Source organism: Macaca thibetana, chromosome 3 (genome assembly GCF_024542745.1).
Source record: "Macaca thibetana thibetana isolate TM-01 chromosome 3, ASM2454274v1, whole genome shotgun sequence".
In the NCBI taxonomy this organism is placed as follows: Eukaryota; Metazoa; Chordata; class Mammalia; order Primates; family Cercopithecidae; genus Macaca; species Macaca thibetana.
Genome location: NC_065580.1, coordinates 103,837,456 through 103,855,351, shown reverse-complemented (window position 1 = coordinate 103,855,351; position 17,896 = coordinate 103,837,456). Strand labels below are relative to the sequence as shown.

Genomic DNA, 17,896 nt, shown 5'->3' with positions numbered 1-17,896 from the left:
AATAACACAGCAATGATGTGGAGAAACTGGAACCCTCATACATTGCCAGTGAAAATGTAAATTGGTACAGCTACTCTAAAAACAGTTTGGCAGTTTCTTCAAAGGTTAAACATAAATTTGACATATAACTTCACAATTCTATACCAAGGGAAATGAAAACATATGTCCACCCAAAATATTATACACAAATGTTCACAGCAACAATATGCTAATAGCCAAAAAGCAGAAATAATCCAAATTCCCATCACAATGAATGAACAAAATGTGATATATTCATACAATGAAATATTATTCAGCAATAAAAGAAATTAAATACATTCTGAATAATATTAATGGTAAAAACCATTAGCAGTTTTTTATATTCATGGAACCATGATAACAAATGTAAGTGCATTATTTCATTTATATGCCACAACATGGGTGAACCTTGAAAACATGATGCTAAGTGAAAAAAATCTAGTCACAAAGAACCACATATTGTAGGATCCATTTATATGAAAAGTATAGAATAGGCAATCTATAGAGAAATAAAATAGATTAGGAGTTGCTTAGGGATGAGAGAGATGGGGAATGGAAGCTAACAGGTATGGCCTTTCCTTTAGGGGGCATAAAATGTTCTAAAATTAAATTGTGATAGTTGCAAAATTCTGTAAATATATTATACTAAAAATCATTGGATTGTAACTTTAAATAAGTGAATAATATAGTATCTAACTTATGTCTAAATAAAGCTATTTTAAAATGTTCTATCATGGTGACTCATACGTCATGAGAAAAAAAATAAAATAAAATAAATAAATCACCATTCTATATGGTACCTTTTCCATACAGCAGTTCAGTCTAGTTACTAGACTTCGTTATATGAGACAGATACATACATTAACTAACATAATTCAAGGACCATTCTTATTGTTAAGAAAAGTAGTTTTGAAGTTTCTTTTCAATAAAAAGCAGGTATCACCTCTTCCTTGTTAAATATATATAATATTTTTATATACACAAGAATATACAATTGCCCCACAAAAATTATGTACATATAATTAGATTCAGTAAATGTATTAATTTTGAGTGATGTGAGTATTCTGCACAACTTAAAAATAAGTTAAAAACATAAAAATTTTGACTTGCAAAGGAAAATTCTTAAGACAACTATTGATGCAATTAAATATGATAAACACAATGAACAATGAATCCTCAATTTTTACTTCGGAAATCCTGGGAATACATAGGGAATCATCATGCCACAAACTAAACTTCCTTGATGATGTCTGGCCATTGTAAACATAATACCTTTTTAGTAAAACCCTGATGGTTATTATGGCAAGAAGACACCATCCAAGTGCTACAAACAACTTTCTTTCAACTAGCTAGTCCATTAAACAAACAGGACATAATTTAAATATTCTACTATTACAATAATATAATACTAGTCTGCACATATATTTTAAAATAAAAATAATAATATTAATGATTTAAAAACATTAGCAGTTTTCTATATTCATGGAACCATGCTAACAAATTATTTATGTTCCATTATTTAATTTACTCTTTATAAAAATGTTTGACAAGTACCATCATAAACCATTTTACAAAAGACTGTGGCTCAGAGATGCTAAGTAATTTGCCCAAGGCCACTTTGATTGTAAGTGGAAGAACCACAATTTAACTGCTATCTGCCAGAATCCAGAGCTCATGCCTTTAACCAACTGTGGTTAAGACTCAAAATAACTCTGCAAATGAAAAAGTATCCCTATTTTACAGTTAAAAAATAGAGGTTCAGAGAAGGTAAATAACATGTGCAAAGCCATCAATCCAACTAGAGAGTTGAAAATAGTGACCAAGAAAGTCTCATGAGAGCTCAGTATTAAGTAAAAATGAAAATTCCTTTAAGTAGTAATAAGTCATTTGAAAAAAAGCAGTCTGACTTTTCCTGGCACAATGATGTCTACTTAGACAATAATCACAGAATTTTACATTGTAACAAGAAGGGTTTGCATTTGGTTTAGATGCCCAATCATGATAGCTCTCATGCACATATTTATTGAATCCCAACAATGGGCTAGGCCCTTTCAAAATACAAATCAAGGAGTTAGGTAACGAAAATAACAACAGTAACAAAGAATAGTTGTGTTTGAGCCAAAAAAGAGTTAAAGACTTGGCTAGATTGTAAGTCTTACATTTTAACAGGAAAATAATTATAGAATATTAAGGAGAAAACATTGATACAAGAATTTTCCATGCTATTTTCTGCCTCTTATGAAATATAACCCTTAGGAAATATAATATGAAATTTTTATACTAGATATATAAATATGATGCCAAAGGCCAGGTATGAACAACCACTCTGCCTAGTTGCCTGGAATAGATGGTCACGCGTTATGCACACATACTCAAGGTAGCCACATCTTCATTCACTTGGAATGCATGGAAAAATTTTCTCAATTAACAGGATTTATTATGATGGAAACTTGCATGGTTATATATCTTGGCTGCTGTTGTTATAAAAGGTCATAAGGAGAGATTTATAGTAGAAATTTGTATAGAAACTGTCAGACAGGATCAGGAAGTCATTGTGTCCACTGTGTGAGTCCTGCCAATTTTCTGCAACCCTCGCCTGTTGCATTCTTTCTCTTACTTTTATAATGGCACTGAGAAAGACAGTTGTGACTTAAGTATCCTCAAATATAGGAAGTTCCACGAATGAAGGAGAATTTTCCAGTAATGTCATGCCATTATTTTAAAGTGGCTACTACACATGAAAGCTTAAGAACTGCATGGGAAGGAAAGGTATGTTTACTTATGGTGCTAACTCCTGGTTGGCTGGGGGTACAATTAGCATGAGCAATGTTTTCTAGTTAAGGCACAAGATCTCTTATTGCAATTAACAGTGCACTCCTAAATTATTACATGTATGTGTCTGAACGTTATCAGTGATAGATATAAAAGAGGTGTCCCTATACGAAAGTACAAATCATTCCTGGAACTCGACAGTTATTTCTTTTTCTTAAGTGTTTGATTTCTTGCCACTAATGCCTTTACAGATTCAGAAGTATTAATGAGATAGAGCCTTTGATTGGACTGGGGGAAAGGAGGTTGGGGAAAGACCACCCTTGTTTCCAGTGGCAAGAATCCAAAAAACTTAGCTTAAGAAACTGTTGTAAGATTCAGCTCCCTTCAAGTTCGACCAAAGATCTCCACATTTGGGCCACCCGCTGGTTCCAGTGTAAGCGAACACAATTGGTAAAGCTTGGTGCCCTGTCAAGCTCCTCCAAGGACAGCAACCCATAATCTAAGAAAATATAAAGCCCCATCCAAGTTTCGACTAAGTGAATTGCCAAAATCCACAACCTTTCCTTGCTTCCAAGGTCTGGGCAGTGATAAATATTTTCAGCTTAATAATGTGCTGAATGATTACCATATTTTAATCTAAATGCTTTAAGAAGGTTTTACATTTAAGTTCTAGTTCTAAATTTCTACAATGACAGGACTAAAAATCTTAACCAAAACCACATCCTTAATATTCTATTTTCCAGGACTATCAATTTGTTACAACTCTAACTTTGTGGCATCTTCATTTAATATTTTCTTGCTGTAAATACATCCACTTAAAGTTATGGCAGAAAGATGGCTGGAAATTCTTTTCAAACACACACATAATCATAGGTAGAAGAAAGATATTAGCATCCCCGTGCTTCCCCAATATCAATTCACAGTATATTATATATGATGCTACTTGATTGGTCTATTATGAATGGTGATGACACAATTCCTTTAGCAGATTTAAAATGTTAACTTTATTTCCAATGAAAAAAGCCTGAATCATGCTACACATTTAAATAATGGTATGAGTACCTCATAATAATTATTTATATTATATACATATTGCTATAAATGCAATTATCAGTTTTATATTTGCAAGTAACAGTAAAGGTTTTCTATTCACTACTCAAGGCTGGGGAAAAATCTACAAATGCCAAGTGTTTATTTTACATTTCTGTAAGCTACTTACAAGTTATCAACAGTGACAGGTGAGATTAAATGAATCATATTGTTTGCACATTACAGTCTAAAATCTGGTACAATACCTTCACTGTGACAGAAGGGACAAGGTCAGTTCCCACCTCAACATCAGTCGCTTGCTGTAAACACAGAATTGAGAAGGCAAGAAAGAATGATTTCAATATTACACAGCAGTGAGTGAACACAAAGGGTGCAATGTATATTTCCTGCTATCAAAATAGGGAACTATAAAGGATGTATTACTCTAAAGACAGACTAAAAGAGACAATCTGGCTTTTTTGATGCCTTCGTCCAGAAAGTCATAAGCTAATATTTAAAAACTCATCCCCTAAAAGGGAAAGAAAAGGTCACATATTTTATCAAACCACTCGATTCCCAAATTTACTTAAATATTGAAAGTATTAATTCTATTAACTTGTTATTTACATTGCATAGAAGAAGACCTCCCTTTATGTCCCAGAAAAATATTATGCCATTCTTTCAGGTCCCTGTATTTTCACCCTGCGTAAGGTATGTATCATTCTGATTAATAACATGTATCTAAGACATGCAACTAATGATATAAAGATTGAGTGGCCTTATACCGATAAAATAAAAGTGGGCCATGCACAGTGGCTCATGCCTGTAATCCTAGCACTTTGGGAGGCTGAAGTGGGTGGATCAGCTGAGGTCAGGATTTCAAGACCAGCCTGGCCAACATGATGAAACCCCGTCTCTACTAAAAGTACAAAAATTAGCTTGGCATGGTGGCACACACCTGTAATCCCAGCTACTCGGGAGGGTGAGACAGGAGAATCGCTTGAACCCAGGAGGCAGAGGTTGCAGTGAGCCAAGATCGCGCCACTTCACTCCAGCCTGGGCACAGAGCGAGACTCTGTCTCAAATAAAAAAGGGGAGAAGGAAGGGGAGGGGAGGGGAGGGAGAAGGGGAGGGAAGGGAAGGGGACCTTTTTTTTTTAACCAGTGCATATCATAAACTAATTCAACAGGCATTCTTTGAGCATCAGCTTGCGTTACCTGCTCCCTCCTCTTAAATAATACATAGTATAATACATAAAACACTTCCCTTATCACTTATAACTAATTTTTTAAAGCGATACATTGGTAGGGGAAAATGCTCTATGATAGAATAATACTAAAGGGTATTAGTATTTTTCTAATAATAAACATATTTTCTAATAATATCCATATGAATTCTTGGGACCAATAAAAATTATGTCTCTATCCAACCAATGAATATGATCCATTGTACTTTCTTACTTGAAGTATTTTTAACTAGGAAAAACTAAGCCACTTCCAAGCAATGGGGATCCTTTGATGTAATGGGCATGGGTAGAATTCAAAATTGAGAGATCCATGTTCTACTTATGGCTCCACAGGAAACCATATGTAAACTATGATCCAGCTTCTCAATCAGGAAGATAGGATACCAATGCTTATCTCCTCTAAGAAAGACTCCATTCTAATATAAAGTATATTACTTTTTTTGAGATGTGTGTTTTCATAATAACGATTCAAAGTAAACTATTAATCTAGGCTTTGTGCTCTAATAATACCTAAAATCCAGGAAATATTTTACATTTAGCTATCCACAGATCTAGAAAAGAAATCAACATCTCCTGTTTCCTGCTCATTTCAATCCATGACTAAACACCTAGACACTTCAAGGACAGCAGTCCTTTGGGAACATAAAACTACAGCAAGAAAGAAATGGCTATAAGAAGACGTCATGGCACCAAAGCCACATAAATTGTAGGGCTAATGTTTTCCAATGAGATGAATATGATACTCTCAAGAAATCTCTTAAGAAAGAAAAAATAGTAACACAGGGAAAATGAAGCTGGAAAGAGACACCTACTTAACAGGAAATAGCATTCAGGGTTACCAATAGGGAAATATACATTATAACATAGTGCTACTACATAAGGCATTTTCCTACAAAGACTAAAAGTTCCTAAAAAACAGAAAGGGAATTCCTCATTCCAAACAGCCTATGTTGAAGAGAACCTATAAAAACTTATATAAGTTGCCCAAAGGAAAAAAAAAAAGTCATTTCCACAGCAAGAAAATATGTGTACATTTGTCAGCTAACTAAGCAGAAATGTTCCACTTAGACTACACCCTTCAGGTAGAATGAAAAATGGTGTGTGCTGAATGGCCAATGTTTAAAACAGTGCCTCCACTATGTGACTCAGCTGAGTGAATGTTTCTTTCATATATAGTCCTACTTTTTTGTGTACCCAATTTACTATACTATCCAATGTTAATGCAATTTTTATCACAAATTGGATTGGTTGTTTATACTAAAATTAATCTTTTGACACTCATGATATATGTTTTAAAGTATGCTCTGATACCTAAATAATGAAGACACTTTCCAAGCAGAATTATATGATATAAACTCCAAATACGGTAAAATGAGTGAATTCAACCACTTTCCTAAATTGATCATCTGTTGGTAGAAACACAGATAAACTGCAGTCAGTGAGACATAATCAATCACATCCTAACAAGTGCTTATAGAAAACTAAGTGAGGAGATGAAGTAATATAATCAAGAATAGTCCTCCTTTCATCCTTTCTGTTTCTCAGTTGTATTAATTCACTCATTCATAGAGCAAATGTATATTGAGCACTCATTATTTGGCAAGCACTAAGGCTATAGTAGTGAACAAGACAACTCATGGACATAGATGGTTGTGATAATGATAATGATTATGATGTTGATGATTATTATAACGTTGAAAGAAGTAAATGTAATTTGATGATGACAATCATAACAATTATCATAACATTCAACAAAGTAGATTCTATTATTTATTCCCATTTTGCAGATGAGAAAATTGAGACTAAGAAAATTAAGTACCTTGTCTTGTGTCACACAGATAGAAATAGGGGGAAAAGTAAGTATTGGACCAACTGTATACTCTTAAGCTACCCTACCACCACCACCACCATAATGTATTAAAGACTATAAATCATCAAACCTTGAGCTAGGCCACTCACAAACCTTATCTCATTGAATCTCCAACAAAAATCTGGTAGTAGGGTCAGTATTATTCAGCTACATTAGTATTATGTCAATGCTATGGTACTATGAAAGTTTGAAAAAAAATTTTTTTTAAGTAGGATTCAGACTAGGGCAAGAAGCCCTTCTACTGCTCCCTCTGCCCCCACAACTCCACTTCTTTTTAAAACAGAAATCCTGCCCAAGGAGCTCCTTACTGGCACTAAGGAGCTACTGATGTTTTTATCTAGAAAGTAACAAGGCCTACAATTTGTTATCCTCCCTGAAGTGTCTACTTGGAGGACCAAACTTTAAACCAACGCATTTTGGTCCTAATTCATCAGAGTTTACCACTATTATAAACCCCTTTAAAATCTGCAAGTACACCTACAGAAACTGAATCAAAGTTAGGAGAAACCACGACAGAAACGTTCAAGTCATCTTCTCTCTCAGTCATGGGCCAAACACCTGTGATTTAAAAAAAGAAAAAGTATTTAATCATAAAGTAAAACCTTCTGTATATAGTTTTTCTTTAAAGGTGTGTCTATACCACATATAAAAAACAACCCCATAAACATACTCACGAGTTGAAAAAACTAATGCATTACAGTATTAGAAGCTTGATGCTAATTCTTTCCCTCTATAATATGGTAAACAATATTGTCTTTTTCTGAAGATATTAGCTAAGACGTGAGCCATTGACCGACCAGCATTAGGAATTTCAATGCCCTCTCTTTAACTACAAGTGGAAGCCCAAATCAGTACAGCCCTTTTGAAGGTAAGTTGGCTAGAACTATCAAAGTGTAAAATGTACATATCCTGTGACTTAATTCTACTCCCAAGAATGTATCTAATAACCATAACCATGCCCAAGGAGGTCTCTAATGTTAGTAGTTATTTTTTCAGAAATGAAAACAACCTAAATATCTATATATCTATTAACAGGCTAATTGTTAAATAAATCATGGTATATCTGTACTATGCAGTGTCCCAAAGTCATAAATAAGAGTGTTGTCCATCTTTACATGCTGATATTTTAAAAACTCCAAAATATGTCTACTAATTTTTAAAAAGCAAGATGCAGTACAATGTGTCTAAAATGCACATATTTGTGTCAAAACAATTACATAAACATGAATATTTTCTAGAAGAATACACAAAAACTCTTGATAAGGATTGCCTTTAAGGAGTGGAACTAGGATCTTGGGTTGAACAAAGATTCACCTTTCATTATTTATCCTTCTAGTACTGAATTATTTTTACCATATATATGTTATTTTCATAATTTTAACATGTTATATTGTATAATGAGATACTTATTCATAGTATCAACAAAGATCTTAAACAAAAAAATTTTTTAATTACATATGTATTTATATATATATATATATACAATATATATCTCAAACTATTGGCTGCCTACTTAACATGCATTCTTCCCTCCTCCCTCTGTGTATTGGAGCCCTAATTTTGTTGAGCTATTCACCTTCACCTCAGAGAAAGTCACCCCTCCCAGGCTCCAGGGTCAAATCCAATCATGGTGATTTCCTTCCACTGACCATTTGTTGTTTTAGGCAGGAACATGGGACTTAATCCTGGCAGATGGAAGGTAAGGGAAGTTGGGAGTGGAGAGAGCTGGCACATGTTTCTGGGAAAGCTATTCCTCCCTAATAAGAGGAGAGACTCGGGAGAAATAGCCTGATGATTCTTCCCTAGAAATCATATCTGCACATAACATCTAGAATTGCTGAGATCACCCTGTGACCCTGAGAGGAAACATCCCCCACACTCCGAGGATGGCTGACTGAAAATACGAATCAGCTGTCTCACAAAAAAAGGAACTGCCCACAACTGCCATTGGGCATTCCCACCAAACTGCACAATTTGGAATGGGAATTTCCATAACTTAATGAGAGTACAAATGGCTATTCATTGCCCATCCCAATAACCATTCTTCAATTCTTTTTTACTTAAAGCCCAACTTTATGCTAAGCAACAAAGTACTCAGCTAAGTCATGTAATTTCCCAGCCAGTTTTGCAGCTTGGAGTGGCCGGTGAGATGTAAGTAGGAGCTATTCAGGGTGTGGCTTCCAAGAAAGCTCCTTAAGGGGGCTGACTCAGCAACAGATGTGAGGGCAGGAGTTCCAAAAGCCTTGCTGGACCAATATATGACCACAAGATAGAAGGAATCAAGAGTCCCTGATGACTGTGGAACTGCCAAGCCAACCCTGGACTGCCCATCACTGGGCTTCTTTTGCAAGAGAAAGAAAGAAACCTCTATCTTACTTGGGTATCTTGTGACATGTAGCCAGACAGAATCCTAAATGAACAATGTCACAAAATACAAATGATGCTACTACTCAGTGGTATCATCAGCTTAGTTATCCCGGACATTTCAAACGGGGTGCAGACTTTCGTTTATATCCCCACATCTTACTGCTATCTGTCCCTTTCTGAAGACACAGTTGTATGGATACCTATCTCAATGTTGCACCCAGTCCTTCATACTCACGCCAGGCAGACAACATGATCAACTATCTAAATCATAAATAAAATTCTGTCTTTGAAAGTTCCTACCAGTAGATGTTGTTGACTACCAGTAACAAAAATACTAGGCAGGATTCACATTAATGAGTTGAGTATGAAAAGCTTCAGAATCCATGAGCCATACAGAAATTATTACTATGATTTCATGCTTACAACATACATTCCTCTTATAACTTATACACATAAAATCAGCTTCAAAAACACTTTTATTACAGTAGATAATATACACCATGTGTACAACAAAATGTACTCTTTAAACTGGCTTTAAATTTTGCTGCAACTCTTCCTTTGAAAACACTTTTAAAAGCTTTAAATACTGAACATAACCCACAAGACTATGAACATTTTTTGTAAGTTAAAGCCTCCACACTAAAATAAGTGACATTAAAATGAATAATGGGGTCATCAAAAAGTTCAGCGTTTTAACTTCTCATAATAAAGAGAAGCTAAAACTGTAATAAAACAATTTTGTGCTTTTATATAATTACAGGTATTTTAATAAACAAACATACCATGGTTTTATAAGGGTACAAGATACTAAATTTTTTTCCATATCTAGAAATAAAATGTTCTAAATACCTCTCAGTTTAAAAAGTTTCCCTTTGTTTCTTTCCCAGAAATAAAACTAAATGATGGTGGCATAGAAGGAGCAAGGAACTTCAAACATTAATTAAAAATTAAGGTTATGTAAATCATGCACTTTGCACCTAAGTCTGTGGATGTATCCCTAACTTAATTGGCAGTTATTTTAAGACATACCGAAGGATCAAGGTAATGACAAGTAAAACAGCCTAAACTTTCTCACCCAAAGTCATCACTGTAACCACCAAGAAATAACTTTTAGCTGTAAGGGATTTTCTGAGAAATTTCATATTCAATTAATGTTAATCAAAATATTATTGGCACATTACTGTGGAAAGGGCAAAATCTCAGGACAAAATTTGAAATGAAAGCCATATTATTTAACGAACTCTGGAAATTTCATGTTTCATGCCTATGCCACTCTTCCCCAACTATATTTTTAAATAACAAAACAAGACTTATAATTCTATTAATCCCAAAATTGCTAGTAACAAAAATTGAAAAAAAAAATTGTATACTGCAATATGACACATTCAGTTTTAACCACTCTCTATTTGACATGGCAGCGCTGACAACAAATAGGTTTTTAAGTAATTGTAGGTACTTGAAAGACCTGAACTTCACTGGTTTACTCTCAAAACTTTCTAAAAGAATGTGTGAAACCAAAGCATAATAACTTTATTTTAATATTTGTATTTTTTAAATATATTATCTCAATTCCTCAGGACCAGAGGAATACAATGTTGGTAACATAGACTCAAAAGTACATAAATCTAGTAAAATGATTGGATCAGGATTAAGATTGGCTCTGTTGTTTTGGTTGGCTTTTGATGCTCTGCTTCTTTTATTATTCCTACTTGTTTTAACATTTCTTTTATGTGAAAATAGTCCATATTTTTTCTCACTAAAAAAATACTTTTACCTGACCCTGAAAAGGGAACTTGAAGTAATGCTTTTCACATGTCCAACTCAAACTGCAGGATTGGTGTTTTGTTTCTCCTTCTAATTTACAAAAAAATTATACCCTTGTGAGTCCCAAAGTAAGATAATACTGAGTTATTCAAAACTCAGGAACTGAAAATATCATCAGCCTCTGAGTCATTAGAAATCAGCATACTGCAAGCTACACACCATTTGGATGGTTAATTAACTACAAACATAAATTATGTCACTAAGCTGCAAATGACTACATTTTTAGTAACAAATGGTAGCTCAAGTGCTTTGCTTTCTTTTAAAAGAAGAACTAAAGTTGTTTCAGGAATATCAGAGTTAATAAATGACCACTCTAAATTTTAATGCTCTTCTCAAGGCCTAAAGCCACCACCCAAAGAAGTACTTCTTCCTTTCTTAGCATGTGAAGAAAAAAACTAGATAGTACTGTCCATGAAACATTAACAACAAAAGCATTTTCTTAATTAAAATATGTTTTCAGAAGCTATAACATACAAAGCAAACATAAAGACCTTGTGTGCTAAAGAGCAATACTGTTTTTACAAATATGACTTTAATTAAGCCTAGAGGAGAAAATTAATAAATATATATAATAATATCTACCTACAAGATAATGTGAATTCCACAATGAATACTAAAATAATAAAAAGCTGCAAATGAGATACCTTGTGATTTGTTAATATCTTTGATGATTTTCTGAAGTTCTTTCATTTCTACATCAAGTTCATCATAGTTTAGTTCTCGAGATTCAACATTTGGAGCTTGGAACAGAGAAGGATCTGTCCCCAGGTATGAACACTGCAAGTGACCATCATCACTCAGAGTGACTATCACTCCCTTTAAATCACTACAATAAGGAAGAGAAAATGAGACATAATTTTAAATTTCAGGAGAGTTAGTCTTGACCAACTACATTTTTACTCAATTCAGCATCAACACACCATTAAGAAAATAACTATATATCTATTTCTAAAGTTTTACTTCAAAGACTCAATTCAAATGTTTCAAACATGATTTGTATTTACAGAAGTACTCCCAATGTTAAGGTCCACTAAGGCAGGGGAAAAAGCCTAATTATTATAATAGCTACCACTTTTGGGGACCTAACTACAAAGCAAATCCTGCTCTGAGAGCATTTTAAGCACTGTTTTTAATCCTCATTCCAGCTACCACTTGGCATATCTGTAATAAGCATATGAATAACACTTGTGGAGGTACAATGGACCAAGAGATGGAGCTGGGCTGCTGGCTGGATGAAGACCAGGAATGAGGCACAGGAGTGAAGACAGGACAATCCAGGGGACAGAATAGTAAACAAAGTTGATATGGGAAGCCATCAGAGGTCTTGCAAAAAAAAATGTGGCCCCTAGTCTTTCCTCATCCTTTTCCCTCTCTACCCTTAGGATTCACGTTTGCCCACTTTCCCAGGTCCTCCCATCACAGCTTCCTTCACACGCTCTCCTACTCAAGTGGCTTTCTGGTTTGTACTCTCTTTCTCTTCACTTTTAGCTAGAAGCAGCCAATTGTCCCATTTACTAGCTCTTTCTCTATCACTGTTTTTATTATCATTATCTTTTTTCCTCCCCATTCTTTCACTCTTCCTTCTCTCTTAGGCTCCCTGAGGTCTATTTTACTCTAGAAACTAGCCATAATATACAAATTATGGATAATTTTAGCACACCATTTTTTTAAATTTGTAAGTTTTTGTGAACATGTCATAAAAAGAAGCTGAGATGAATACTGTATTTGCTTCCTCCCTAAGTTTGCCAGAAAAACAAAAAAATTCAACATCGTCATAAAAGCTGTTTTGAGTTGATACATAATGGATTTGTTTGACTCACTTTTGTTTGTTAGGTTTTCTAAAGAAACTTTTGATTTTTTTAAAGTATTTTCTACTCTGTTCTAAAGGTTAGATATTAATCAAAAATAATAAATTGGCACAGTGGCACATGCCTGTACTCCCAGCTACTTGATGAGGCAAAGAATTGCTTAAGCCCAGGGGTTTGAATCCAGCTTGGCAATATAGCAAGAGACCTTGTCTCTAAAAGTAAACAAAAATAGAAAAATTATGAGAGAAAAGAGACTTTAAAATATTGCTATTCATCTGAAAAAAAGGACATAAAGTATATAACAGATAAGGCATGTTAGAGTCTAGGCTTATTCAGAATGAACAAAGAAGTTTAAAACTTCCCAACAGTGGATCATGGCAGGTAGTCATTTCATTAATCTAAAAGCTTAACTGGGTTGGGAGTAGATACAACCATTGCTCAGTTCTGCCCATAAGATGGCCACCAGCATCCACTTTACCACCTGCCTTAAACACAACATTCCAATACACATCGTCTCCAGGACTCAGGTATAGTCAGTGACATGCAACTCTGTCGTATGGCTTGAGAGGAATAAAAAAATAGATTGTTGTCACTGGTTCAACAGCTAAAGAACTAGACTAGGACTCAGGAGACTTGAGCTCTAGCTCTGATGCTGCCCCTATAGAGCTCAGCCAATTTGGGAAAGTTTTTCTAAATATTCTTTATCTGTAAAATGAGAAGGTAAGACTAGATAATCTTCAAAAACTTTAAGTTTTATGGTTGCTTCTGTCATCTACCCCTCAGGAAACAAATACTGCAAAAATGGAATGATCTTCCTAAAGTATGAAAAGCAACCCCAGAGAAAGGTTTGAACCTTTCTTTGCAGGTAACTGAAGCCACCTAGTGGCCATGGAAATCCCAACTTTCAGCTCTGACAAGCCCATTTCCAGAGAGCAAACCTTCCCTTCACTCTGAGTTGTGACTGTGGTCTATTCCCCCTTCTAGCCAGCCCCACCAAGGCCTAGGAACCCAACGAGTCCTCAGGAAACTCTAGGGTGCTAAAGCACAGACCTCTGCAGGAGCTTCTCAGAGAATGTGAGATTCATCAATTCTTTGAATTCAAACAGGCATTTCCATTTCATCTTCATCCTTTGAACAGTCCATCACACAGAAAAGCTAGCATTACCCAACACAAGTATTTATCCCTAACTAAATTGATTTGGTCTTTGAGGTGAAAAGTTTATTACTAAATCAGTTTTATTCCACCAGTTTAGACAGCAAATAGCAACAATTTAGATACAAGGCATTTATCTAAAAAATTATCTGAATCTATGAAGTTTCTGAGTTCAGATAGGAAGACTTTGGATAATAGAGAATACATATATTCAGACTCTCTAAAAACATTTTTACTGGTATTTCATGTGTACAAATGGTAAAGAGAGTAGCCAGGGTCTTCCCTCACCAAAAGAACAAATTTCACCAGAATGTCTTGATAGCTAAGGTAAATACAGAACTTAAGCAATTTACTTTTTATAAAATCAATGGGAAAAGACATTATAGGCTGGGGATGGTGGCTCACGCCTGTAATCCCAGCATTTTGGAAAGCCGAGGCAGGTAGATCGCTTGAGGTCAGAAGTTCAAGACCAGCCTGGCCAACATGGTGAAACATCATCTCCACTAAAAATACAAAAATTAGCCAGGTGTGGTGGCAGGCACCTGTAATCCCAGCTACTCGGGAGACTGAGGCAAGAGAATCACTTAAACCCAGGAGGCAGAGGTTGCATTGAGCCGAGACCATTGCACTCCAGCCTGGGCAACACAACAAGACTCGGTCTCAAAAAAAAAAAAAAAAAAAAAGACATTATAGCTTATTTGTTTCTTTTTATGGCTGAGTAGCACTCCCTGATGATTAGTGATGTTGAGCACTTTTTAAATGTGTTTGTTGGTTGTTGCATATCTTCTTTTGAGAATTGTCTATTCATGTCATTTGCAAAGATATGAAACCAACCTAATTGCCCATCAACCAATGAGTGGATAAAGCAAATGTGGTGAATACACACCATGGAATACAACTCAGCCATAAAAAAGAATGAAATAATGTCTTTTGCAGCAACTTGGATGGAGCGGGAGGCCATTATTCTAAGTGAAGTGACTTAGCAATAGACAACCAAATATGGTATGTTCTCACTTATAAGTGAGCGCTAAGCTATGAAGATGCAAAAGCATAAGAATGATGACATGGACTTTGGGGACTGGCAAGAGGGGATGGTTGGGAGGGGGTAAGGGATAAAAGGCTATATATTGGGTACAGTATATACTGCTCAGCTGACAGGTGCACCAAAATCCCAGAAATCACCACTAAAGAACTTATCCATGTAACCAAAAACCACCTGTACTCTAAAAACTATTCTTTTTAGATGAGATTCCTAGAGTAGTCAGATTTGTAGAGACCCAAAGGTGAATGGTGGTTTCCAGGTGCTGGGGGAGGGAGTTGAGAGATACCGAGTTTTACTTAGTAAAGATGAAAAAGTTCTGGAGATGGATAGTGGTGATGATTGCACAGCAATATGAATGTACCTAATGTCACAGAACTGTACATTTTAAAATGTTTAAAATGGTAAATTTTATGTTATATATATTTTACCACGATTTAAAAAAACACATAGCACCAAAAAAAGGGTGAATGAATAAATTTCAAAAATCTGTATTAAGAATGATAATATAGTATGTATTTTGTTTAGGGACATTAAAGCCTTCAATCTTGTATTTCTTTATCATTTTCTTTTTGTTGTTGTTGTTGTTGTTATTGTTGTTGTTTTGAGATGGAACCTCACTCTGTTGCCCAGGCTGGAGTGCAGTGGCGTGATCTCGGCTCACTGCAACCTCCACCTCCCGTGTTCAAGTGATTCTCCTGCCCCAGCCTCCCGAGTAGCTGGGATTACAGGCACCCGCCACCACACCTGGCTAATTTTTGTATTTTTAGTAGAGACGGGGTTTCGCCATTTTAGCCAGGCTGGTCTCAAACTCCTGACCTCATGATCCACCTGCCTTGGCCTCCCAAAGTGCTGGGACTACAGGCGTGATCCCCGCACCCGGGGTCTTGTTTTTAGTTTTTCAAAAAAATTCAATAGCTTTTGGGGTACAAGTGGTTTTTGGTTATGGTTTCAGGTTTTAGATTTAAGTCTTTGATCCATCTTGAGTTGATTTTTGTATAAGGTGAGAGATGAGGATCCAGTTTTATTCTTCTACATGTGGCTTGCCAGTTTTCCCAGCCCCATTTATCGAATAGGGTGTCTTTTACTCAATTTATGTTTTGTATGCTTTGCCAAAGATCAGTTCGCTCTAAGTTTGGCTTTATTTCTGGGTTCTCTATCCTGTTCCATTGGTCTATGTGCCCGTTTTTGTGCCACTACCACGCTGTTTGGGTAACTACAGCCTTATAGTACAATTTGAAGTTGGGTAATGTGATGCCTCCAGATTTGTTCTTTTTGCCTAGTATTGCTTTGGCTATGCGAGCTCTTTTATGGTTCCATAAGAATTTCAGGATTGTTTTTTCTAGTTCTGCGAAGAATGATAACAGTATTTTGATGGGAATTGCATTGAATCTGTAGATAGCTTTGGGCATTATGGTCATTTTCACAATATAGATTCTTCCCATCCTTGAGCTTGGGATTTGTTTCCATTTGTTTGTGTCATCTATGGTTTCTTCCAGCAGTGTTTTGCAGTTTTCCTTATAGAGCTCTTTCACCTCATTAGTTAAGTATATTCCTAAGATATTTTGTTGGTGGTGGTTTTTTGTGGGGTGTGTGTGTGTGTGTGTGTGTGTGTGTGCAGTTGTTGTAAAAGGGACTGAGTTCTTCATTTGATTTTCAGTTTTGTTGTTGTTAGTGTATAGCAGTGCTACTGATCTGTGTAAATTGATTTTGTACCCTGAGACTTTACTGAATTTGACTTAAGAGCTTTTTGGATGAGTCTTTAGGGTTTTCTAGGCACAAGATCATGCTATCAGTGAATAGTGACAATTTGACTTCCCCTTTTCCAATCTGGATGCCCTTTATTTCTTCCTCTTGTCTGATTGTTCTGGCTAGGATTTCCAGCACCATGTTGAATAAAAGTTGTGGAAGTGGACATCCTTGCCTTGTTCCGGTTCTCAAGGGAAATGCTTTCAACATTCCCCCATTCAGCATGATGCTGGCTGTGGGTTTGTCATATATGGCTTTTATTACTTTGAGATAAGTCTCTTCTATGCCTATTTTGTTGAGAGTTTTTATCATAAAGCCATGTTGGATTTTATCAAATGCTTTTTCTGCATCTATTGAAATAATCACATGGTTTTTGTTTTTAATTCTGTTTAAGTGATATATCACATTTATTGATTTATATATGTTAAATCATTCCTGCATCCCTGGGATGAAACCCACTTGATCATAATGTACTATCTTTTTGATGTGCTGTTAGATTCGGTTAGCTAGTATTTTGTTGAGGATTTTTGAATTTGACGAAAATTTTAACAATATTGTTCATGTGGGTTAATAAGTAAGGTTCTATGAATGACAGAATGTTACGCTGAAAGGAACCATCAATTAAATCCAATACTGTGTACCCTACTGCTTCGGTCTTAAAAGCAGAGTTAACATTGACAAAATCAAGGTCTCTGAATTATTATTGGTCTGTGAAGTGCATCAGCTAAGCTAAGTCACTAGAATAATGTACTTTATGAAGAATCAAGGTCAAAGATATTACATTCCTAGGACATTCGGTTATTTTGCAATTTCAGCAACGGGGCATGAAATTAAACATCAGAATTTTGCTCAGGAATCTGTAAATAATGATTTTATCACTCAGTAAACAGATTCCTTCCTTAACAAATACATTAAAGCAAAATTCCAGATGGATTTTTAAAGTTCAATTTAAACATATGAAACTACAAAAATATTTATCTCCCTTTGAGATGGTAAGAAAACTTTTGCTGTAAGAATGCAA

General features: G+C 35.3%; 2 protein-coding genes across 6 annotated transcripts in view; one reads left to right on the top strand and one right to left on the bottom strand.

Annotated features, from left to right (window-relative positions):
• Positions 1 to 17,896, top strand: part of LOC126950102 (uncharacterized) — a 480,177-nt gene that overhangs the window by 27,037 nt on the left and 435,244 nt on the right. The window lies entirely within an intron of this gene.
• Positions 1 to 17,896, bottom strand: part of BBS9 (Bardet-Biedl syndrome 9) — a 510,510-nt gene that overhangs the window by 281,614 nt on the left and 211,000 nt on the right. For all 5 annotated transcript variants that reach the window (XM_050783267.1, XM_050783270.1, XM_050783269.1 and 2 more), the window contains 3 exons: positions 11,771 to 11,952; positions 7,417 to 7,493; positions 4,086 to 4,139 (listed from right to left, as the gene is read on the bottom strand). In XM_050783267.1, the coding sequence (XP_050639224.1) occupies positions 4,086 to 4,139; positions 7,417 to 7,493; positions 11,771 to 11,952 (313 nt within the window). The remainder of the gene's footprint in view (positions 1 to 4,085; positions 4,140 to 7,416; positions 7,494 to 11,770; positions 11,953 to 17,896) is intronic.